The 23,735-nt window shown below is 49.9% G+C and overlaps 7 protein-coding genes across 7 annotated transcripts; 4 read left to right on the forward strand and 3 right to left on the reverse strand.

The window, feature by feature from the left end:
• Positions 1–229: 229 nt before the first annotated feature.
• On the reverse strand, positions 230–965 carry BC939DRAFT_503286 (uncharacterized protein; the record flags this gene model as incomplete). The annotated part of the gene is made up of 3 exons (XM_051560386.1): positions 230–301; positions 418–496; positions 895–965. The coding sequence occupies 3 exons, from the start codon at positions 963–965 to the stop codon at positions 230–232; spliced, it is 222 nt and encodes a 73-aa protein (XP_051412145.1).
• A 1,123-nt stretch (positions 966–2,088) lies between these two features.
• Positions 2,089–3,495, forward strand: BC939DRAFT_397230 (serine/threonine-protein phosphatase 2A catalytic subunit alpha isoform; the record flags this gene model as incomplete). Its single annotated transcript, XM_051552343.1, has 4 exons — positions 2,089–2,190; positions 2,477–2,860; positions 2,955–3,206; positions 3,304–3,495. 4 exons carry the CDS (start codon positions 2,089–2,091, stop codon positions 3,493–3,495), a joined length of 930 nt encoding a protein of 309 aa, XP_051412146.1.
• Positions 3,496–3,890: 395 nt separating this feature from the next.
• Positions 3,891–5,480, forward strand: BC939DRAFT_451799 (uncharacterized protein). The gene is made up of 5 exons (XM_051555728.1): positions 3,891–3,978; positions 4,135–4,201; positions 4,447–4,615; positions 4,735–5,019; positions 5,177–5,480. Exons 1-5 carry the CDS (start codon positions 3,944–3,946, stop codon positions 5,386–5,388), a joined length of 768 nt encoding a protein of 255 aa, XP_051412147.1. The 5' UTR covers positions 3,891–3,943; the 3' UTR covers positions 5,389–5,480.
• On the reverse strand, positions 5,474–8,029 carry BC939DRAFT_411155 (acyltransferase ChoActase/COT/CPT). Its single transcript, XM_051552936.1, has 4 exons — positions 7,710–8,029; positions 7,378–7,566; positions 7,008–7,232; positions 5,474–6,848 (listed from the first exon to the last, which is right to left on the reverse strand). Exons 1-4 carry the CDS (start codon positions 7,949–7,951, stop codon positions 5,639–5,641), a joined length of 1,866 nt encoding a protein of 621 aa, XP_051412148.1. The 5' UTR covers positions 7,952–8,029; the 3' UTR covers positions 5,474–5,638.
• Positions 8,030–13,101: 5,072 nt separating this feature from the next.
• BC939DRAFT_397235 (uncharacterized protein) lies at positions 13,102–13,654 on the forward strand (the record flags this gene model as incomplete). The annotated part of the gene is made up of 2 exons (XM_051552345.1): positions 13,102–13,476; positions 13,562–13,654. Coding segments are annotated over 2 exons (468 nt in total), but the record flags the coding sequence as incomplete, so codon positions are not given.
• Positions 13,655–16,124: 2,470 nt separating this feature from the next.
• Positions 16,125–17,284, forward strand: BC939DRAFT_451808 (uncharacterized protein). Its single transcript, XM_051555729.1, has one exon. The coding sequence runs from the start codon at positions 16,419–16,421 to the stop codon at positions 16,839–16,841; it is 423 nt and encodes a 140-aa protein (XP_051412150.1). The 5' UTR covers positions 16,125–16,418; the 3' UTR covers positions 16,842–17,284.
• A 426-nt stretch (positions 17,285–17,710) lies between these two features.
• On the reverse strand, positions 17,711–21,994 carry BC939DRAFT_477262 (chitin synthase-domain-containing protein; the record flags this gene model as incomplete). Its single annotated transcript, XM_051558660.1, has 3 exons — positions 17,711–19,255; positions 19,349–21,342; positions 21,460–21,994. 3 exons carry the CDS (start codon positions 21,992–21,994, stop codon positions 17,711–17,713), a joined length of 4,074 nt encoding a protein of 1,357 aa, XP_051412151.1.
• Positions 21,995–23,735: the final 1,741 nt, after the last annotated feature.

Here is a 23,735-nt window from a genome sequence, read left to right on the forward strand (position 1 = left end):
TGGCAACGGAAGCATCGCCTTGAGTGTGATCCATTTTGTTGTGGTCAAAGACAAAGCTGTCTTTTTTTTGAAGCACACATCCACTCTGCAAATCGGGTTATATCAAGATATTAAGATAGAGATTGTCGCTTTTATTTCGATCCGCGTCGTCTTGTTTGCTCTAGAGTGATGCTCAACAATTCTCCTGTCCATGCGTAACATTCGTTGGTAGTGGAAGAGGAAAGAGGGTTTATTCCTCATCCTTGGCCTCATAAGACTTCCAGTAGTTGCCAATGACGGGGAGCTTGCAGAAGAGATCGGTCTTGGAATTTCAATTTGAAAGTGAAGAGGAAGAAAGAAAGAAAAAAAATTGTCAATATTTTTTTTGGAATGAGGTGTCATTTTTACATGGATGGATACAGTAGACATAATAAATACCTTGGCTGGGGGGAGGCACTCGGCAATGAAGAGGACACCGGCACCGGCAGCAACACCGAAGCGGGCGGCGCTACCAGCCCTAATAGATTTTGATATTACAAGTCGTATTTATGGGTTAACGGCAAGGAGCAAAAGGAAAAAAAGTAAAGTGATATATTCTCCAAGGTGATCCTGTTCACAAAGCATTCGTCCGCCTGTGCGTGTGCGCGTGTGCCTGAAACATATCGACGTAGCGGGTTGGTTGAATCTTCAAGTCGGAAAGGCGCCATTGGAAAAATACGTCGTCCTGTTGCTTATCCTAAAATCGATCCAGTTGTGAAAACAAGATGCACAATGACTGGGAGTAATGTCGTGTTGTCGCTTTTCTCGGTTCTGCTTAGTGTTGATTCCGGAAGTTGACGAAAAGACCGGAAAAAAAAGAGCCAGCACTCAAAAGATAGCTCGGTGAAGCAGACAAGAAGAGTAGACGGAACGCACCAGCGCTGGATGTTCTCGGGGTTGGCGCCCAAGACGCGGACAGAGTAGGTGATGACACGGGGACCAGCCATGGTTTGATTCTTGAGTGGTGAAGAAAAAAAAGTTGTGAGGGAGGGAGAGTTGATGATTCGGATGTGCATAATCAACCGCAACTTCGGAGAGTGTTTACACGTTATTTCCTCCCAACGCGGAGTTGGTCTGGAATGACATCACCTATAAATGCCGCGTCTGGAAATAATGCGCGCCAGGAATCTGGGCGCGCTATCTTTTTTTGGAAGACACTAATCCTCGGTCGAGGAAGGGTCCAGTCGTGTCTCAGTCCAGAGGAGGGCGGAAGGCCAGGTGGAAGGGTCAGGGATTGGCTAAACACCATCGCACCATACGTTGCTGAGAGAGGTACTGGTGCCAGAAGGAGAGCTACACGCCTCTCGTTGCTATTGTTTTGCACGGTATGTTAGACAAAACCAGAGGGTTGTGGCACGGGGCGAGGCAGCCCAGGTTTATCTCCTTCTTCGCTGCTCTCATCATCCATCCTCTTCCTCTTCCACCATCCACTTCTCTTTCTAGTCCCACTCCATCTTTCACTCATCACACTTCCTACTCACTCTCGACCGCTGCTGTCATTCTACTCATCAATATATTTTTCACAGGTACTTATTCTCTCCTCCCCTAACTCCACCTCCCGTGCCATTCTGCCTGCTTCGCCTTTCAATTCTCCGCCCCACCTCTTTTCTGTACACCTCAGATATAGGAAGGGGTACATCTTATAGTATAGTTTCAATACGAGGCCCGCGCTATACACTCCATACAAGACTCTCGTTGTGAAACAGTTCATACAGCATGCCAAAGTGTGCTGAGAATACATACGCTGCCTACTCTTCGGGTGCGGTTTACTATGTTTCTGGACAAGACCGTCTGACCATAACAAAAGTGTCGCCTGCTCGCTCATTTGTGAGCAACCCTTTTTCACACTCTTCTCCATGTTTTTGAAGCACCTTGTTATTGGCATGGCGATCTTCTCCTCCTCTTTATTTTAGTGGGTACCATGGAATGACAAGTGGCTATACTTCCGTTGTGGGGTGTTGCAAATATCTAACTTTCCCTGACTCTTTGCTGTATGAAAATAGAAAGTCTTTCAGGATACTCCGACAATAAGTTTGACTCTACCCATCTTTTGTACACATATCATAAACCATGGCCACTATCACCGACGTTGCCGATGTTGAGGGCTGGATACAGCATCTGATACAGTGCAAGCAATTGCCAGAGGCCGATATCAAGAGACTGTGCGAAAAGGTACATGATGGTCACCTTTGTGAACAATGTTGTTGGCGTAGAACCGTTCAGGAGGCTCGTGAGATACCAAGCACGGAATTGCGCTACAGAGCACTGCCGAGATCAAGAACACTGTCAAAAAAAGCAAGATTGGATTTCAATGCGACATGGCAGGACAGCTTTACATAGAGCATTCCAGGATATCTTCAACCAATCGACTTTTCTACAGCAGCATCTCGATGGTCAAGGTGTCTATTTCAATGAGCTGATACTCACACTTTCCCTTGGCGTGTGTTTTATCGCTTAGGCGCGCGAGATCCTGATGGAAGAATCCAACGTCCAGCCTGTTCGCTGCCCAGTCACCGTGTGCGGTGATATTCATGGACAATTTCACGACTTGATGGAACTTTTCCGGATCGGGGGCAACTCGCCCGATACAAACTACCTCTTCATGGGAGACTACGTTGATCGTGGCTACTACTCTGTCGAGACCGTGACGCTACTCGTGGCGCTCAAGGTCCGTTACAAGAACCGTGTTACCATCTTGCGTGGAAACCATGAGTCGCGTCAAATCACACAGGTTTATGGATTCTATGACGAGTGCCTTCGCAAGTACGGTAATGCCAACGTATGGAAGGCCTTCACGGATCTTTTTGATTACCTTCCCTTGACCGCCTTGATTGAGGACCAAGTAAGTGTAGTCTTTTGCATAGAGGAATCCGGTTTAATACGCCATCTCTATGATGAGAGTCATTCATTAATCCATTTATTATGTTCTTCTCTAGATTTTCTGTCTTCATGGCGGTCTTTCGCCATCAATTGATTCCTTGGACCACATTCGCTCGTTGGATCGCATCCAGGAAGTACCTCATGAAGGACCCATGTGCGATCTGCTTTGGTCTGATCCCGACGACCGCTGTGGATGGGGTATCTCGCCCCGTGGGGCTGGCTACACGTTCGGACAGGATGTTTCGGAAACCTTCAACCACAACAACGGATTAACACTGATTGCCAGAGCCCATCAGCTGGTTATGGAGGTATGAAACGGAGATTGTTCGATCTTCATGAAACTCTCCTGTGCTTTGGAGTTTATGATTAAATGTTAACAATGTGATCTTTTCCTGACTGAAATAGGGCTACAACTGGTGCCAGGATCGCAATGTAGTTACAATCTTCAGCGCTCCAAATTACTGTTACCGCTGTGGCAACCAGGCAGCCATCATGGAGATTGATGAGCACCTGAAGTATACGTTCCTGCAGTTCGACCCTGCTCCTCGCCGTGGCGAGCCCCATGTCAGCCGCCATGTTCCTGACTACTTCATGTAACCTTGTATATTTCTCAGGTAATGTTCGTTTTTAAGCATCGACAATTGTATTGCACGCGTTCAAATGCCCGATGTTGGTTCTGTTTGATTGACCAATGGTGCCACATCTTGTCCATCTCGCTGTGTTTTAGACCAGTTACCCCCCCCCTCCTTCCTCCTCGCAATCTTTTTACATGCAACATATCAACTCATCTTTCTCAATTGAAACAAAAAGCGGAAACAAAAAATAAAAAAGATATTTAACTTCAAGAACATCATGTCTTTTCAATAAACAATGTTAGAAGGAGGCATTTGTAGCTGCATGCCGATTGGACGATGCGCCTATAAGAGATTTCCCACGGATGCATCACAGTCAAATTTATCCACGAGTTCATCTACCTTTTTTTTTTTTTGGAACTCTTTTTCATTCCTAATCATCATTCATTCCTTACCAACTCCGATCGACCACAATGAGCAGCAGACTTCAAGGAAAGAACGTCTTGATGTAAGGCAGTCGAAGCGGAGGACTTTTTTTTTTTCTTCGGTCCAAGACGGAGCCCCTCGTACTCTAGTCTCTTTTTCAAAAAGGGAAGAGTTTTTGGGTGGGGAATCGATTTTGTCTCACTGGACGTTTATCCTCTTACTCCGATGGATTGATTAGTACCGGCGCGTCCTCGGGTATCGGTGAGGCATGCGCTCGCCATTTCGCACAGGCTGGATCAAACTTGGTAAAAACGTCGATCTCGCTTTGTGCTGTTATCCGGAAAAAAAAAATGTTTCGTGGGTCATGATAATGAGAAGAAAAATTAGTTGTTCGACAAGAGGAGGAAACTACGACTTCTTCGATTGAAGGAGGATCAAGAACAAGTGAAGATATTTCCGAGGCAGTTACTAATCCCCTCCTTCTCTATCACACTGCTTTTTTTTTTTTTTTTTTTTTTTATATACCTTTTCCTCACTCACTCACTCTCAGTTGCTGGCTGCACGTCGCAAGGAGCGTTTGGAGTCCCTGAAGCAAGAGTTGGAGAGCAAGTATCCGTCGATCAAGGTATCGACCTTTGAATTGGATGTCCGTGTCAAGGCCAAGGTGAATGCGGCGATCGAGCACTTTGGAGAGGTTGATGTCCTTGTCAACAACGCCGGTAAGCACAATATCCCCAAGAGGGGAAAAAATTTTTTTTTTGCTTTTTTTTTTAATGGACGCTTTACCCAAAGTCATTGACCCTCTTCTTTCTTATTGTTTATGGATATTCAAAAAAAGGACTGGTGATTGGGTTGGACAAGCTGGAGGACATCACAGAGGATGCGTTGGACACCATGATCGACACGAATGTGAAGGGTCTGGTGCATGTCACCCAGGCGGTGCTGCCGGGGATGCGTAAGCGCAACAAGGGACATATCATCAACATCGGATCGGTGGCTGGTCAGCAGCCCTATGCGAACGGATCGATTTACTGTGCTACCAAGGCGGCGGTCGCCTCGATCACTCGTGCGCTCATGGCCGAGACCGTCGATACCGCCATCCGTATCTCGGAGGTGAACCCAGGTGAGAACGACCCGACCGTGGAGGAGAAGAAGAAATAGCGAGGAAGAGGTTTGATAAGATCCATATTTTCGTCCATACATTTCTAACGACTTCTCTCTCTCTCTCCCTCTGTCCCAACTCTTTGCGTGCGTCCATAAATGATGGATGAATGTTGTAGGCCTGGTCGAGACCGAGTTCTCGGTGGTCCGCTTCCGTGGCGATAAGGAAAAGGCCGACTCGGTCTACAAGGGTGTTGAACCCCTGACGGGTGACGATATCGCAGAGACCGTTATCTTTGTGGCCGGGCGTCCTGAACATGTCAACATTGCGGAGATGCTCGTCTTCCCCACTAACCAGGCAGCCGCCACCAACGTCTACCGTCGGCCTTGAAATCATTTCATAGAACATGGAGGTTCTCTTATCCGATCCTACAGAGAATAAAAAAAAAAATAAGCGCTCCTGTCTGGGGTATTGTCTGAATTGTACTGGCGAACTATTTATTTTTTTCATCCGCTTCTCTAAAGACTACCGTCGGTCAACAAAATGTCAGATAACAAGGGAGATTAACTCCTACATACAAAATTATTTGTCTGCCATCCAAGAAGACGATTAGCCCTTTTTTTTTCTTTTCTTTTTTTTTTTACAACTTGGCGGCAACCTTGCGCTGGTCCTCGGGCAAGTTCTGCTCGACGACGGTCCTCATATCCCTAAGAGCCTGTCTCAAGAACTCTCCAAACTTCCTCGTGCTCGTGACCTTGCTCTCGAATTTGGACTCGACTCCAAACTTCAGCGTCTTGCCTCCTGCCAAATAGTTGATACCATATCCGTCAGGGTACATGGCTCCGAATCCTGTGCCGACAAAGTTGTCTCCAGCAAACAGACCCGAGGTCGACAGCAAAAAGGCCCCGCTCTTTGCAAAGACCGGCTCCTGGAACAAGTCGTGGGTCTCGCCTGGTTGGAGGCAGAGACGAAGACCAAGCAGGTGACGATCGCATCCCTTGCCGTTCGCGGCGTCCTTTTGGTACTGCTGATGAGCAGCAATGGCGGCGCGGAGGAGCTTCATCTTCTCCTCGGGCTTGACAGAGGGATTCTCCATGGCCTCGCAGAAGGCCTTGCTGTCGGTGCTGAGTGATCGGGTAGTCTCGGTGCGTCCATGACGGAACTGACGCGTAGAACCGGTCTCGTAAGTCGCACAGGATTCGCCCATCTGCTTGAAGTATGCGAGCTGGAGCGCCATCTGGAGATAAGCGTCCGGCGAGGTCTTGACAACTTTCTTGACATAATCCGAGCCGTACTCGTCAAAGTAAACGATGCCGCAATCACTGTTCTTCGACAATTTCTCGATCGTTGCCGACGCCGCCTTGAGGTGCTCCTGTGTTTTGGTGTCGGTCACGAAGGCCAAGTGTTGGGGTGCTGCGAGCGTGGGGTTATTAGTCGCGGGGGCGTTTAAGTCTGTGGGTTTGCGGACAATGATGTCCATGATCAAGGCCGGGATCAAGGCGTCGCAGGGCGAGTGCTCGCCATGGCAGACAAATTTGCCGTCGCGTTCAAAGATCATGTTCATAGACTTGTCACACCAGCGATTATGTCCACCATGACCGTGCATGCCGAATTTGGCCCATTCTGCGAAATCGTTACCGCGGTCGGCCTTGGTGGCCTCGGCGGCGGAGTCGAGGGTCACACAGAAGAGGGCGTCCTCGATCACCTGAAGGGATTCGCGGTTTTTGGGATCCAGGACCACGAGATGTTCACGCGCAACAGTCCAGGCGTCACGGTGGTCGCAGGTCAAGAGGCCGACAGGAGCGGAGGTCTTGATCTGCTTGAGCTGCTTGATGGCGTTCAGAAATTGCCTGTTGGATTATAAGGAAGAGGTGCTCTTGGTTAATGCTCGGTGTCCTCCATAGTCTCCACATGCCTCGGCTAAAATATTTCGAGAGGGAGGGGTGTAACAAGAAAAACGTTGACAAAGCAAAAAGGTTATTTTTGAAATAAGGTGCGGACATATATACCTCTCCATGTCACCGTCCAGGAAGCGCTTGCCATCGCCCGTGTAGACGTCAATCTTGAAGAGCTGGTCCTCAATGATCAGCACAATATGCTTTGATGGCGAGGGAAAGGGCGTGTACGCAAGCCTGTCGCATCCATGCTGAGGAATACGCGTGATGCCCATCAACTGCGTATATTGGTGCATGCACAACGGACCGCTTCTCGTCTTTTCCACAGGAACATTTTGACTATTTGCGCAGAAACACAAGAAACACAAAATACACAAAGTTAGAACCAAGATACCCAAGTGCACACGTGTGATTTGCAGACTTTTTTTTTTTTTTTTTCGTGTCCACGGTAGGCGTGCGTGCAAGAGTTGATTGACTGACTGACCTGTACAGGGTTTCGGTGTAATCGAGCAATTGCTGGGCGACATGAGCTGCGCGCTTCACCTGGAAGGTTGTGTAGGCGGGGTTTTCAGCCGTGGGGTGGAAATCCTTTGGATGGTTGAGGTCGTTTCTCATCAAGATGTACCAGTTCGAGTTGACCAACAATGGTTCCCGCCACTCATGGTACGCTTTGCTGTATCATCATGGACACGATATAGGGCGACAAAAAAAACAAAAAAACAAAAAAACAAGGAAACACGGTTAGATCTGTGTCCAGATCCCACTTAATGGGCAACAGTGATCGTTAGGACAATGTTCATAGCAAGCGAGGCATACCTGATCCACCACGTATCATCCAGCCAGTTGTTTGGGGCAGCGCGATCGACATCAAGGAGACGCTGCTGCAGGGTCCGGCCAAGTCCACCTGGCTTGAGAAAGTCCTTGGCGAGGGTCTTGTTGCGCTCGAGCTCCTCGGGTGTGGTGAGAGGTTCGATGGAGTAAAGGTATTTCGCCAGGGTCTCCTCCAGGGTGGGAACAGGCAGCTTTGGGAGAGTATGCTGGAGCGAGAGAGTTGCCATGATGTGGAGGAAAAAGAGATGAGGGGGAATGGGAGGAAGGATGTGGAAAACAAAGTGGGAGTGGAAGAAAGACGAAGGTGTGGAGAAGCGAATAGTCCCTGGCCGCCTAAAGTGGCTCTGTTCGCTTCCACGGCCGCATGTATTCTGTGGGCTGGCAAATGAGAGCTGGCAATGCGGGGTGAAAACAACCGGCTAGCACGTGAAAAAGATATCGTGCACTTATGGATTTAAGGGGACGTATCATTTCCTGTGCTCCAATTGCAAAAAGCGGGATTTACGATTACAAAATCTACGAAAGTGTTTGGACCGCCCTCTAATTGCACATCTTGTTTTTTTCTTCTAATCGCAGACGCGTCTTCTTTCTACCACACCGCAGAACACTGTCGTTTGGAGTGTGATTATTATTGATCCTCATCCTCATCCCCATCCTCATCCTCATCCTCATCCCTCATTGTCGACCTCTTGTTCGTGGTCAACCTCTTTCGCTTGCCGATTGCCTCCCTCTCTCTTTCTCTATCTCTCTATCTCTCTATCTCTCTCTCTGTTAGCATCCTTTCCATTAGCGCAGACTAGTATAGAGAGAGAGAGAGAGAGAGAGAGAGAGAGAGAGAGAGAGAGAGAGAGAGAGAGAGAGAGGAGGAGGAGGAGAGCAAGAGAGAAACTGAGAAAGAGGAAAAGAGCGAGGAGAAAAGGAAAGAATGAAAAGAGGGAAAGAGAGAGCAAGAGCTTCCTGTGCATTGTACAACTGTGCCTGTAGAATGATGGGAAAAAGAATAAAAGAAGCTGGCCAGTTCGCGCCAAGGCAAGGTTAGGCAGGCAAGGCAAGGCAAGTTAGCCCCGCTCCTTTTCCCCGCCGATAGTAATTTTTTGGACCAATTGACTGAGCATACCCCGGCAACCAAAGCAGCGCCAAAGCAAAAAGCACCACCACCACCGCCAGCACCACCACCAGCAGACATTCGCCAAAGAGCAAAAAAAGCAACAACAATAATAACAAACAACAAACGAGGCCGAGGGTGCTTTCCTCATCTTCATCTCCATCTTCATCTCGATCTCCCTTCTGATCCTGTCAAACAATCCCATCTTTAACTACTAAAATAAGAAGAAAAGGCCCTATCCCCTACCTTATTTTTCCCTTTTGCAGAAAAAGAATACGGCCGCCAATAGTTCAACAGACTCCCTCGCCCCCTGCTACAAACATGCGCGCGTCTCAAGGCCCTGACGAATAAGCCAACAGAACTCAGCAACAACAACAACAACAACAAAAAATATTAAAAAAAAGAAAAAAAAAAGAGAAGGACGGCAATGGAATCGGGACCACCGTTTCGCAGGAATGGCATCGGATCTCGTTCTTCATCTGAAGCATTCAACCCTGAAAGAACCACGCCTGTGTCTTCGTCCCAAACGCCGCCCTTCTCGTCCTCCTCGACCTCGCCCTCTTCTGTACACCTCCGCCTTTCCTTCATCAAAGCTGCGACCACGAACGCCACCACCGCCCAGGTCTTAGGCCCACCTGGCGGTCGCGCCTATCCATATGGTAATAGGCACAGGCGTTTTTATTATTTTATGATCTAGTACTGTCTCCCCTGAGTTGAAAGAGTTGGCTCAGGTCTTTCCCTTGAGAAGATGAGGCAAACGGCGTTGGCTGTGATAATGTCAGCGGGAATGGGTTGAGCTCTCCTCGATACTTTTTTTTTGTGTTGCTGTGTTATTGTATTATTGTATATACGCATAGGCCATATGTGCTTGTTGCTCTTGAGAACGGCTGTGGCGTTGTATTAACTCTCCTGGCAATTGTCGATCTTCGCGTATTTGATGATTTTTATCTCCAGCTATTTTCTTCATCAAAGTGTTTGCACACCCACTCCTATGTTAAACTGCCCCTGTACCCCTGTACCCCCTGTCTCGTTGTCTGTATACCGCTTCATATACACTTGATTATTTCTCATTCCTTTCTAGTCCCTCCAATCACTGCATGCTCCCACTTTTATACTGCTGGGTTTCCATCAAGTCTTCTAAGGCGAGGTGGACCAAGCATATGCATTCGCCAGATGCAACGAGAAACTAGGAGGAGAGGGCGCGTGTATTTGTGAAGTAGAGAGCGCATAAAGGAGGACAGAAGGGAAGACAAAATAAAGAGGAGGAAAAGACAAGGCCATGGGCCACTCCATTTGTATTTACGACGATCCCTAGATTCGTTTACAATGGCTAACAAAGCAATTGCTTTGGCCATTGTCGCTGTGGTGCTCTTGAGATACTAATCGCCATACTTCGTGTCCGATATCATCTTCCATGTGCAATTGCAGGTGATATGACCGGCTACGACCAGGTCGCCGAGAACCCCCACAATCTCCAACATCAGTATCAACAGGAAAGACCTGCTGGATCTCAATACCGACAACAACAACAACAACAACAACAACAACAACAGCAGCAGCAGCAACAACGCTACAACGATGACCCTCAGGCGCGCGATGCTTCACCTTCTCACACTCGACATCCGTCATACCAGCAGCATCCGCATCAGTCTCATCAGCAACGTTATCAACACGGACACCCGCAACAGCAACAGCAGCCACAATCAGGACACCCTTTACCGCCACTTTTACACGATCATCTCCACGTCTCCTTCGATTTAAACTTCCGCACGATCGACCCTGACCCCGCAATCGTTGCTCAAGGAACTGAACATCAGCCTGTACAGGGGTACCCCTCAGAGAAGGGACGTGTCGGTGCGCATGGCGTACAAGATACAGGTCAACAGCGCCAGGTAGGGATTTTATGCAACGACCAATTCATTTTTGGCAGAAGCATATCACTGACATTCAACAAAAAAAAAACGATTGTTGCAAAAGGGACCAGAGCCCACTTACCGACCGCATTCAAGTAGCTACAACGCGCGCGAGCATGATACGCACCATTTTCGAGAACATGCGAATAGCGTAAGAGGTAAGGGTCAAGAAAACACATAGACGATGCACATGGGACCATGACTGTGTGCCTGGAAGCTAACCTGCTTGTATTTGATCGAGATAGCTCGACTCCCTTATGACTTGCAATCTAAGCAGGAAACCGTACATGGAACATATAGACAACGGACATCCCACAGCCAGGAAGCAGTTCAGCACCCGAACCATGCTCAGGATCATCGGCACCGGCGAGTTGAATTTTGCGATAACGTGAATGACAACCAACGATTCAGGGGCCTGTCTCTACAGCGTTCATCTCCCGATACGTCCCAAAGTCTTCGTCCTCGGCATTCGTTATCTCCACGACTGGACGTATCCTCACAGCAGCCATTCGGCCTGGATAGATTACACAATATGAACGTCCATATGCCTAGCCCAATAGGTTCAGCCAACTTGCCCCGTCTGACCTACGAGCCGCAAAGGACGATGCCCAGTTCAAATACCCTTCAGCAACGTCACTCGCACGGATCAAGCCAGCCGCGAATGGATCAAGGGTCGAAACAAGAGCACTTTTCTCGCACCCATGAAATGCAGCGGCCGCAGTCTCCACGAAATCTACAGCAGCATCCATCACAGGATCACCTGCAGCTCTGCCACCAGCATCAGCAGCAACGGTCACAGCCTCACCATCATCAACAACAGCCTTTACCAGACAATCATTCACGCCTTTTTGAAAGCCTGGCCCCTCGCAGTCCCTTTGATAAGAGTACGGAACTGGAGAGGCAACAAAGAAACTATTTACCAACCAATATGGATACAAGGTCTCTGAGCGACGAGCATCCACCACATGCAACACAAGCAGTATACTCAACCCAGATATCTCGCTCGTCGCGGGACTATTATGAAGGTGAACATCGACAGTCTCCTCCGACAACTCAGACTCTTCATGGGCAGATTGGCCACTCACTCTATTCGAAGGAACAATCTAAGGATACATTCTCAGCGCGAACACAATCAGTCATAGCCCCCGTCGTAACGAGGGATTCCCAAGTACATGATATTACTGAAGGCGCTGGACCCGAACATCAGGTGATGTCTCGTTCGCAAAAGAAGCGATCTGCGGATCCCGATGAAGATGATAATGATAGTTTTAGAAGGCACAGGGTGGACGGGCAAACAGCGCATGCAACTAAGCGGGGACCGACATCTATTAGGGTGGTTTCTGGCCTACGAATCTCGCCCACTTCTGCACACACGCACTCGACCGACGCTCCATCCAAGGCACGAACGTACGAAAGTGAATCTCAGCAATATCATCGAGAGTCTTCATCGCCATACCGCGATGGGGCGCATTTCGAGGGAGGTAATCTGCAGTCACCGCCTAACCTGTCTTCCAACGACTCTAGGCCGGTGCCATCACCTCTCTCGTCTTTTCATCGAAACGTCTGGGCACCATTGCAGGCCCGGGACGCGCCAATGGATATAGTATCCAAGCGATTAATAGTTGCAAATACCCCATTTTCGTCTGCTGTTGCAGAAGATCCCAGCAAGGGCTCGACTGCAAGAAAAGATGGCGCAGTGAAGGTGACCCCGATAGTCACCGACCACACCAGCAACAACCCCTCACCAACCATGTTTCGCACAGGAACCCGTCCGACAATGTCAACCTCGTCGAATCATCCCACGTCTGTAGGGCCCAGCCCCGTGACCTCGGTTCCCGTCCCAACGGATCCGGTTGGTGACCTTTCCTCCTCCTCCTCTTTCCTCTCAACTGTCCGCAGTGACAACGAGACACATGCCCAGTACGATCTGGGCAGAGGTGTTAGCAGCAGCAGCTACACCTCATCATGGCCAACAGCCCTGGCCAGTCATGGTCCGTCATCAAGACCAAGACAAACAAACCCACCACTGCAAATAGGGCAGGAGGGCTACTACCGTAAGCAGGATTTGATGGCCCTATTTTCAATCTGGCATGCGCAATACGGACATGAGAAACTACGGCCACAACCTCTAAAAGAGGAGAGTGAAGTCCAACAGAAGACCAAGGATGCCAGAGACGGCCATGGATACGAGGACAGCAGCGGCTTCAGGAAGGATGCAGGCAGTATAAAAGAAGGCGTAAAGTATGTGAATAGGGTATTAGAACAAGACGCAGGCAAAAATGCAGACCCCAAAAAACAAAGAATGGAAAAGGCGGAATGGCAGCCTCGGACAACTGAAAAGAAAGATGGTAGCGATTTCATGGAGGATGCAGGGCAGGACGACGATAGAGAAGACTTGGATGACGAATCGGGAGATTCAGGCGAGGATGAAGAAGGCTTGGAAAGCAGAAGAGAAGCAGACAAAGGCGGCGTCGACAGTAGCGGTAACAACAACAGGGGACGTGTGGGGCGAGATCAAAGAGCTGACGACCCCTCCCAGAGCGACAGCAGCCAACAAGACTCTGCCAGCGGTAGTGCTGAGGGCGCGGCGTCCCAGGCAGGAAGCAGCACTGCCGGCAGCAACCCGCGTCGGATCCGCATCCGGGAAAGCAAGAACCACGAGTGCGAGGTGTGCGGCAAGCGGTTTTCTCGTCCAAGTCAACTTAATACTCATTCTTTTACGCATTCTGGAGAGGTAATTCGACATGCTCTTAATATTTCGGCATTCGACTATATGCAGACCATTCATGTACATTTCGGTGGCGCCCTCTTCTATTTAGAAACCACACCAGTGCCCAATGTGCCAGAAATACTTCAACGTCGCTAGCAACTTGAAGCGACACATCCGGACCCATACGAACACGAAGCGAAAGTCATCCAGGAGCGGGAGCATGGTCTTTCGGAGCTTTTCGAACGGATTTTATTTCAGGCAGAGCAACGGGAGTACCGGGCCATCTGGGTCTAACAGTGAGAAGAAATCGGCACAGGCGAAGGCGACCTCGACCGATGGCATGATGGCCGCACGACGCCAAGCATCAGCCGGTCCTCAGTCATCGGATCAGCTGCGCTGGATGAACACGGAAACGCCATTGACAGGAGCCACAGCAACAGGTCACCAAAAAGCCTTGCTGAGGCGAAATAGAGGTCAGGAACCAAGACCTTTTCAACCGTTGCCGTCATCGTCCTCGGAATCCCGGTTGAGTACTCAGCGGCCGCAACCTTCAAAGACCGCGAAGTCTGCTCCCGCAATCATGTCTTTTGCGAGGTCCACGATCGCAGCTGCGACCACCATGCCCACGACCACGACTACGGCCACTACTAGCACTGGAAGAGACATGTTTGCGGCACTCTCGATAACCACTTCGAGTTCGGCCACCACGAATGTCAGCGCAGCAGGAGCAGCGGCCCCACGCGCTCAGAGGTCTGGACCCCCAACACCACTCCTGACACCGTCCTCGCCGTCGGGGAACATCGAGAGTCGCATGGCCTCTGATGGGGCGCCAGCAGCGGCAAAAGGAGAAATAGTGGAAAGAAGAGACTAACAGGGATGAGTGATATTTTTGAAGCGAGAAATTTTTTTAAGCAATCATCGACCGAACGGTCCACACAAACAAGCAATACCGATCAAGCAACTGTTGAACTGGTCGACCAGCCAACCAACCATCTAGTGGGCAAGATAGGAATCAGTTTTGTACTATCGCGAAGAACAATAAACGAGAGGAATGCCGTTGTTTTATATAATCTTGGATTTTGGTTCTCTGATGGATGAGGTATGCGAGCTTAAAAGTTCAATAATGCAGTGACGAGTGCAAGAGCCAGGCCTGTGGCTGCAGTAGCAGTTGCGGTTGCAAGGCGACCGGTGCCAGAGCCGAAATCGAGTTGTGCAGGTCCAAACATCGGCACGGTGCCGTACCCTCCAGCTGCGCCGCCCTTGCTATCTTTCGCAGGAGCGGTACCACCACCACCACCACCACCACTACTACTACCACTATCATCACCTTCTCCTCCTCTCCCTCCTTTTCCTCCTCCTGGCGCGGCCGGCGTCCCTTCTTTGGCGGGCGGTCTTTTGGATGAAGGCTGAGGTGTGTGACTTTCGGACGGGCCATCGCCACTTCCTGCAGACTGCTCATTTTCATCTTTGGGGTGGTCATCCTTTTGAGGAGTGGCAGGCGCATTAGGTACAGGAGCCGGAGCCGGAGCCGGAGCTGGAGCAGAGACGGGTTGGGCTCCTGCCTGCCGGTTCTTGCCTTCTTGAACTTGTCCCTGGGTGACCTCGCCGCCCAGTCTGTCGCGGTCGTGGCCGTTGCGGGGCCCGTCTTTTTGGGCCTCTGGGGTTTGTTTCTCAGTAAGGTGGGTATGGTCGTAGTCGAGTTGGGGGTCGTTGGTGCCGTTGTAGATATCAGCATCGGCGCCGGCGTTAGCATTGTTGTTGTTGTTGTTGTTGGGGTCGACCTCGACCTGGGGGTGGTTCTCGACAGGGTAGCGTCTGCCTTTGTCCTTATTGATTTTCTCGTTGTTTTTCTTGTCTTCCTTGTCGTTTCCGTGCTGCTGCTGCTTCTGGTTGCCATCGTTGGCACCCTCTGGTATAGGCGCATTCTCTGGCACAGGCGCATCTTCTGGCACAGGCGCATTCTCTGGCACAGGCGCATTCTCTGGCACAGGCGCATTCTCTGGCACAGGTACGTTCTCTGGCACAGGCACGTTCTCTGGAGCTGGCGCGTTTACTGGCACAGGCACGTTCTCTGGAGTTGGCACGTTCTCTGGCACAGGCGTGTTCCCTGGAGCAGGTGTGTTCTCTGGCACAGCCACGTTCTCTGGCACAGGTGCGTTCACTGGCACAGGCGCGTTCTCAGGCACAGGCGCGTTCTCTGGAGCTGGCATGTTCCCTGGAGCTGGCGTGTTCTCTAGCACAGGCGTGCTTCCTGGAGCAGGTGTGTTCTCTGGCACAGGCGTGCTTCCTGGAGCAGGCGTGTTCTCTGGCACAGGCATGTTCTGTGGAGCTGGCATGTTCACCGGCACAGGCGCGTTCTCCCTGTCTTTCTCGCCATCCTTGCCATCCTTGCCATCCTTGCCTTTCCTGTTACCCTTGTCCCTATTGTCCTTATTGCCCTTATTTTCCTTCTCGTTCTTATTGTCCTTATTGTCCTTATTGTCCTTATTGTCCTTATTGTCCTTCTCGTTCTTATTGTCCTTCCCGTTCTTATTGTCCTTATTGTCCTTATTGTCCTTCTCGTTCTTATTGTCCTTATTGTCCTTCTCGTTCTTATTGTCCTTCCCGTTCTTATTGTCCTTCTCGTTCTTATTGTCCTTCTCGTTCTTATTGTCCTTATTGTCCTTATTGTCCTTATTGTCCTTATTGTCCTCATTGTCCTTATTGTCCTTCTTGTCTTTCTCGTTCTTCTCGCCCTCCCCGTCTCTCTCGTCCTTCTCGTTCTCGTTATTCTCGTTGTTCTCGTTGTCCTTGTTGTTTTTCTTGTTCTCCTTGTTCTTTTTGTTCTTCTTGTTCTCCTCCTTCTCTTTCTCCTTATTCTTCTTGTCCTTCTTATCCTCAGCCAGCGGCGCGTCGGTCTCGGCATTTTTGTCGAAATCCTCCACAAACTTCTCGTCGCGGACGCCCTTGTCCTCTTTGTGGTCCTTATGTTTCTTGTCCTTCTTCTTGTTCTTGTTCTTCTTCTGCTTCGGCATGCGATCATCTGGTCCTTCTACCCCAGCCTCGGCCGCCTGGCGCTTCCAAAGGCCCGATGCTCGAACCCCTCTTCTCTGATCACGCTTTTGATGCTCCTGCTGCTGGTCCTGCTGCAAGCCGTTGGTCTGGGCCGAGATACTCCTCTGAATCGTATGGTTCTCATCCAGGTGCATCATACCCTTCCAAATTTCGGCGAGGTACTCGTTCATATGGAGCTTCTTCTTTTCGTCCTCGTTCTCCATCTCGTCGTCGTCGTCGTCGTCGTCACTATCGTCATTGTTGTTATTCTGGTCCTTGACCTTGGAATTCTCCGCGTTCTTGTCACCATCGTGCTGATCCTTCTCTTTGTCTTCGACTTGACTATGATCCTTTAACTCTTCCACCTTTTTGTCTCGGCCTTTTTTATCTCCGTCCCTTTTACCGTTCCCCTTGTGAGATTTGGATGCCCCTGCTACTGATGCTGCTGCTGCTACTGCTACCGATGATGCATTTTTAGGATCGTTCTTCTTGTCTCCAGCAACGGCCGAAGGTACGAGACGCTGATTCTTGTCTTGCTTTGGTGGTGCCTGGTGTACGGTAATGGATGCGCTTTGCTTCAGATCTGTCTTGACATCCGCGACTCCCTGTGTGACCTTGTTGTTCTCCGCAGAAGCGATCAAGACGGTCTGGAGAAGGACCGTAGCTGTGCCTAGAAGAAGGATCAGCCTTGGTCGACGACGCGTCGTTGATGAGACCATGATAAAAAAAATAAAAAATAAAGAGTTGGGATGTGGCCAGGAGTGTAGAATTTGAAAGTCGAGGGGAGAGGGGAGGAGAGGGGGGGGGGAGGGGGAAGGGGGGAGGGGGGGTTGTCTGAGGAGAGTAGAGAATAAAGAAAATAGAGGGTAGGGGAGGAAACTCAAGAACGCGTAGGATTATGATATAAGAGCAAAAAGATAGGCGATACGCGGTTCCAAATTGCGTTTTGGCCTAGCCTAGACATCAATCTCGGTCAGGAATGCGCACAGACTAAATTGTTATAGAGACCGGACCAACAGAATGTATAATTGAATACCAAAAGTCCTCCTGCTTTTTTTTATTTGCTGTCTTTTGGATTATGGGAGGACTAGGTGAGGATATACTTTAAGACAAGATGATATATGGCAAACGAAATTACAAAAATGGCCGTGCTCAGGGTTAGAATGAGCTCGAAAGAATGAAATGGTGTGATACATGCAGCAAAAAAGTCTTTCCTGAGCTCTTATTATTGCTGCTGCTGCTCCGTCGACGAGTTGTTCAAGTTGTTCCTGGAAGCACCGGCCGCCATCATCAGCATCGGCGATGGTGCCCTGGTATCAATCGAGCTCAGGCGTGGTCCGCCGGGAGGAGGAGGAGGTGGAGTGTAACTCGAGTTCGCCAAATTACTGCTTAGCTTAGGCGACGACGTGAACTGGCGCTGCGGCGGCATGAACGTCGACATGCGATCGGGTGGGCTTCCACTAGAGTATGGGTTATACTGCGACACACGCTGGCGTCCAATGGTGCCTCCGGGTGCTGGCGCATGCATGTTCAACAATGGGATCGCATCAATGCCTGCTGCAGGCGGCGTGCCAGGGAAGCCAGGATCTGTCAACTGGTAACCAGACCCCGAAGAGCCCTGAGTCATATGCCGGCTACCCGCAAATGGTCTGGCACTCTCGCGAGAGTTGGAGCTTCCATCCGACAGCTCTTCCTCGCGGATCTGGGCCTGACCGACCCAATCCTCGCCCGAATCCGAAACCTGGAACTGTGGAGTAGGCAGTCCTGCCAAGATAGCCGCCTTTTGCCGACGCTCGCGCTCCCACTCTCCCCAGCGCTTCATCGTGATGTGTGAGCTGTCGAACTGACCCTCCTTGCCACCATGGTCAGCACCAGCCACCTCTCCGGCAACCATACGTGTTTGTCCCCAAGAGAAGTCGTCGAAATGCCAGTAGGCGTATGCGGGCAGGACAAAATTCCAGACAAAGATCGAACACAGGTACACCATCATCCAGCCGACGTACACCATCTTGCGAGAGGTCATCACAATCAGCACAGCGGGCAAGCCCAGAATGGCGGCCAGCAAGAGCAGTGGTACTGTCGTGTCGGGAATCTTTTGGTCATGCGAAATGGCGCGGTAGATCGAGATCGTCACCAGGTAAATCGTGAACGAGATAGCAGCAGGCAACACGACTGTTCCGACCAACTCCATGAAAATAACAAACTGCATAGAGAAGCAGAAGGTACCGCAAAGATCACGGACAAGGACTAATTCCATCAAGTTGTGGATTGTCGAGTTGATCCAGCGACGACGCTGCGACAGCAAAATCTTGAACGTATCCGGCACAACCGTCTTACAGATCGCCTGGGGCACAAACATCATCTTGCGCTTCGGGAAAGTTCTCAACATGAGTGTACTGAGGTATCGGTCCTCTCCCAGCAGCAATAGATTCTTCTTGTGAAGTGTGTCGACAACGTTCTCAGAATAATGCTCGACAATATCCGGGTTTGCCAGAATGGGCACCCAGTAGCCATTGGGACCCTTGGGTGCCTTGATGCGGTACATGCAGAAACATCCGGGTAAACAGGTCACACCTCCGAACATGGACTCAAAAGCCTTGGACATATGATGCGAAATATAGTATTCAAAGACCTGAATCATCGTCACCCACGAGTCCGTCTTGTTCGCAATCTTAGTCTCTCCACAGAGACCCATGATCTCATGGTCGTGAGCCATGGCAGCAATCATGCGGGACAAAGAGTCGGGATAGACCTTGGTATCAGCATCCACCTATCGTTGAATAATTCCACATTTCCGTTAATATGTCTTTTTCTTTCATCAAATATGTTGTAGCACATATCTCTACAGTCCTCCAGATCTTACCATGAGCACAATCTCGTATCGATCAGGAGCGACACCGGTGACGCGCCAGATCGTGTTGAAGAGCTCGTACTCGAACGAAGTCATGCGCTCGTCAAACATAACATGCTGCAAGAAGCCCATCAAGATAATCTGGGAATCGCGTTTGCCACGGTTTCCGGGCTTAGGCAGGTTTTGTTCCGTGGGACCTCCAACCTTGACAATCAGACACATGGGCACGCGCTTCTGCAGCTTCTTGTCTGGCACGGTCTCGTCGTCGTACTTATAGAATCCGGCATACACCTTGGCCATATTGTGGCGCTTGGTACCGTCCGCAATCGCGACGTACGAATGCGCAATCACATCATCGCGTGGAACCAGGTCATCCTGCATCATGGACAGACAGATTTCGGGAGTCGACATGTTGTTACCGGCTCCAATAATCATACCATCGCAGATAACAACAATCAGCTTGTGCGAGTTGGGGTAGTCTGTCGTCGCGATCGAATCGAGAGTCGTACGCAGTCCATCAATACCCTCAGAATAACAGGTGACCAAGGCCATGGTGTGAATCAACGGGAAATTGAAAGGCTGATACGACACAGGGGGCTGTTGAACGGTGAATGGTGAGACAGGAAGGGGGCAGTTCGAGGGCTGGGTTGCAGTGGAGGATGAGGTAGACGAGCGACGTGACATCTGACGCATATGGCCAAAGCTCGCCACACTGGAGGGCCTCATGGCGCTTGGAAGTGGTGGCGGCGATGGTGGAGGTGTACCGTTAGGACCCATGGGATTGAAATACGAGTTTCTGTTCAATGACGAGCTCGAGGCTGACAAGAACGCTGGATTGACTCCAGGAGAACCTGGTGGGGTGTATGGCTTGAACACACTAGTAGGACGGTTGAAGGTCGACAATGGACGCGAGCTAGGCTGGCCAAGAGAAGTGTTCGCCAACACAGGGGAAGACCCCGTAGGTGTAGAAGGCGTGAAGCGGGATGTTGTCGGAAAGAAAGTCTGTCGTTTCGTGTTAAACGCTGGTCGATTGATGTCAGAACTCCAGGCTTCAATCTGCTCCGCTCGCTTCATGCGATCTTGGTAGGTCTCGTTATCGAATCCGCCCAGACGATGACTCAGGAACCAACCAAAGAAAACCGCCAAGAAAAACTTGATGAAGACGACGCCCAAGATAATGACCAGCGAAACATAGGTGATAACATCCGATGTCATGCAGCCAATGGTCTTGGAGTCCATCGCTCCAACCCTGGCAATCTGCTTTAGACAGCCACCGAGCTTGGTCATCTTTCTCTGCACAAACAAGAATGAGAGATCTCTCTGCAAGGCAACCGATCCGTTGCGGAGCGCAGAAATACCGTCGGCCACGGAATACTCAGGCTTGATCCATTTCAGAATGTCTGCGTCGATTACATCGCCATCGTAAGCAAAGAAGTTGCGGTCGGGGTTGGTAATGTTGTCCCAGGTATAGTAAGCAGGCGAGTTGTATTTGCTCTTCAAGCTCCTCCAGGCGTTACGGTCTGCTTGGGATGCGTGGCAACCGAGCCCACTTTTATCCACTGTTGCATTTACTGGAGTGATGCCGTCAATGCTGCGCATAACACATGGGAAGTAGTAGTTCGCCTGGTTGTCATTGGCGGCAGCTGGGGTATTTCTGACGATGAAATCTTGGCAAGCACCACCAGCGGCCTCCTGAAACAAGAACGAAGCATCCATGCCCTTGGCTCCATACGTTGGGACGTTCATAATGTCGACGGACTCGAGCGAGATATCCTTGTCGATAGGCGGATGCATGAAATCTGCTGGTTGAAGGTAGTAGCCCATGCCTTGGACAATGACATCCGTGTCCCGAGACCCAGCAACGAACTTTCCTGACTGATCGTCCTGGCACAACGCCTGTTGCAATCCGAACGTCAAGAAGGCCACAGCCAAGACCATCATGACAATGAGTGACACCAACGCAATCTTCTCGCGCCATGCCCTCTGGATCTCGAGGGTGTGCATGCCTAATGGTATTCCCAGCCACACATTTCTGTCAGTCAATATGCTCGCGTATTGGTCCGTCTACAGATCCTTCGAGTACACAGGAAACTGATGTCGAGAAATAAAGAATGATCACCCACCACAAGACTTGAGAAGCGCTGCTGGGAAGCAGCAGGTAAGGGCGTTGTAGTAAATGACCCACTTGGAGGGCCATTCCCGCTCTTGTTTCAAACTTTTGAGCCCCTCGAACCCTTTGCGCTTGCTCGTGCTAGGTTTTGCCTTGAGGCGTGGTTGACCGGGTTTCTCTGGCTCACGGCCAAGGACGCTCTTACCGCGACGCACGCCCCCCGTCCGATTCACCGGGGCACCCGTGGGATCAGCGCCAGTGGTCGATGCCTGGATTCGAATATTAGATCCATCCAGGTTTTGTGTGGCGTTGCGGTAGTGATACTGGGGATGGTTGCGGTCAACACGTTCGCGCTCGGGTCTGACGAGCGACTTTTGCCGCTTAAAGTTGGTCGGCCGCCTTGTGGTGGTGGCCGCAGTGGTGGTTGTGTCTGCGTTCGGAGATGCGCCTACAGCATGAGCTGACTGCCGCTTACCCTGGGGCTCTTCGTACGATAACGCGTGAGCTTCCACATCCTGATGAGGTGGGTTCATTTCGTCTGTGCGCATGTTGTATGGACTATAGTTAGATGATAATAAAATGGGTGCAGATCACTTAGTTACTACTGCAAAACCACTCTTTTTAAAGAGGGATGTGCATGGCATAGGTGGCATAAACATATGCATGCTCCTGAGGCGGAAAAAACCCTTCGGATAATCACAGATGCGGGTGGGGAGTAAGAGGATAAAAAGAAAAGATGTGCATGATCAACCTACTTGGAAAATCTTCCTGGGTATTACTTGAGAATAGGGTAAATGTAGAGTTCGGGCACTAGTGCCTTATCGGTGCTACAAGTCAGATATATAAGCGAACGTTAAAAACAAAGACAAAAAAAAATAGTAACAGACTGGAAGGGATGATGGATCCCGATATGGATCAGTCAGTTCGCGATCGATCCTTTTTCCTGGGGCCACATTCCAATTGCGGAGACCAATGTAGATACGAATGCTTGATCACTGACATCGCGTGGCCGGGAATAAGCAGTAAAAATAATTCAGGGGATAAAGAGTGGAAAAGGGAGGGATACTGCGCAGGACGAAACACAGAAACTTTCGCTGTTCTTAGCGATTTAAAAATAGGTTTTGGAGTCTAAGACGCATTTGGCACAACGGTGCGTTCGTTCGTCAGGGCCCCTGCCCACGCAAGGACGATGATGAAATTAGGGGAAGAAAATACCAAGGATGCACGATGCACGATGCACGATGCAGCATCTTAGTGTCGCCTTTTTCTCTTCTTTCTTCTCTTTCTTTTTTTTTTTCTTTTTTTGTATGTGTGAGAGAGCGAGGGAGGAGGAAAACATGCAGTGGAGAGGGTCTAATTCTTGTGCTGGTTGTTTGTTTGGGAGTCCAGAGAGCATTGATATTTAAGCATTCTGTCAGAATGACATTATCGTGCTCCTCATCCTTTGAATTTAGCTCAATACCCAACGATGAGCAGCAGGGAAAAAGATAGAATACAAATAAAATGAAAACCTGTTCATCACAACTGTACTTGTATTGAAAAGGGAAGAGTGGGACCGAGTGGGCTTAACTGAGTTCTGGTGTCGGGAGGAGAGGTCTTTGAAAGACAATGGCTCGGGTATGTGTCACGTAAAGGTGCCAGAAAAGTAGATAGGACGAGAGCAAGGTGGGGAAGCCGCCACGTGCGCTTGTTGGAACACAGCACCATACCTTTGAGACGTCGGACTAAACTACAGGTGAAGGAGACAGAAGAAACGGAAAACCTGTCCGCGAGGAGATGTATGCAGACGTGTAAGAAAGATATGGGATTAGATGACACAGATAATGTATAGATGCAAGGAGGATGCTGATCCAAGAGAACAGATCAAGAGCGGAAAGAATGATCGCAGCGGTGGTGGTTGAGAGCGGAGAGGAGGAGGAGGGAGGAGGAGGGAGGAAGAGTGCGGCAGTAAAGGGAATGGGTTGCTGTGAAAGATCACAAAGAGCCAAGTGAACAAAAAAAAAAAAGTAGAGTAGTGCGAGATAAGGCAAATATCGAGAGCGGTGCATATACCGCTGAGCTGAAACTATATATTTTTTCCTTCTAGTCAGCAAACAGGCGAACAGACAAACAAGCAGCACTAAGCAGCAAAAAAGGTAAGAAAAGGCAGAACAAGAACAGGGGCAATTGACACAAGGATACAGTCAATATCTTCGGTTTGAGGAGGTATCTTCATGCTATGGCCCCCGACCCATCCACAAATCCTTAAGTAATATAGCACAGATGTAACCAGTGTATGTCCTACATGCA

Source organism: Gamsiella multidivaricata (assembly GCF_025024155.1).
Source record: "Gamsiella multidivaricata strain RSA 2152 chromosome Unknown BC939scaffold_33, whole genome shotgun sequence".
Lineage (NCBI taxonomy): Eukaryota > Fungi > Mortierellomycota > Mortierellomycetes > Mortierellales > Mortierellaceae > Gamsiella > Gamsiella multidivaricata.

Bases quoted from the DNA above. Each gene is read 5' to 3' on its own strand.
- BC939DRAFT_451799 (XM_051555728.1), top strand. From the start codon at position 3,944: ATGAGCAGCAGACTTCAAGGAAAGAACGTCTTGAT. The intron at 3,979-4,134 runs GTAAGGCAGTCG...TGGATTGATTAG, and splicing joins CAAGGAAAGAACGTCTTGAT to TACCGGCGCGTCCTCGGGTA. The intron at 4,616-4,734 runs GTAAGCACAATA...ATTCAAAAAAAG, and splicing joins TGTCCTTGTCAACAACGCCG to GACTGGTGATTGGGTTGGAC.
- BC939DRAFT_451808 (XM_051555729.1), top strand. From the start codon at position 16,419: ATGTTTCTTGTCCTTCTTCTTGTTCTTGTTCTTCTTCTGCTTCGGCAT.
- BC939DRAFT_411155 (XM_051552936.1), bottom strand. From the start codon at position 7,951: ATGGCAACTCTCTCGCTCCAGCATACTCTCCCAAAGCTGCCTGTTCCC. The intron at 7,567-7,709 runs GTATGCCTCGCT...ATGATGATACAG, and splicing joins GATGATACGTGGTGGATCAG to CAAAGCGTACCATGAGTGGC. The intron at 6,849-7,007 runs GTATATATGTCC...ATAATCCAACAG, and splicing joins CTGGACGGTGACATGGAGAG to GCAATTTCTGAACGCCATCA.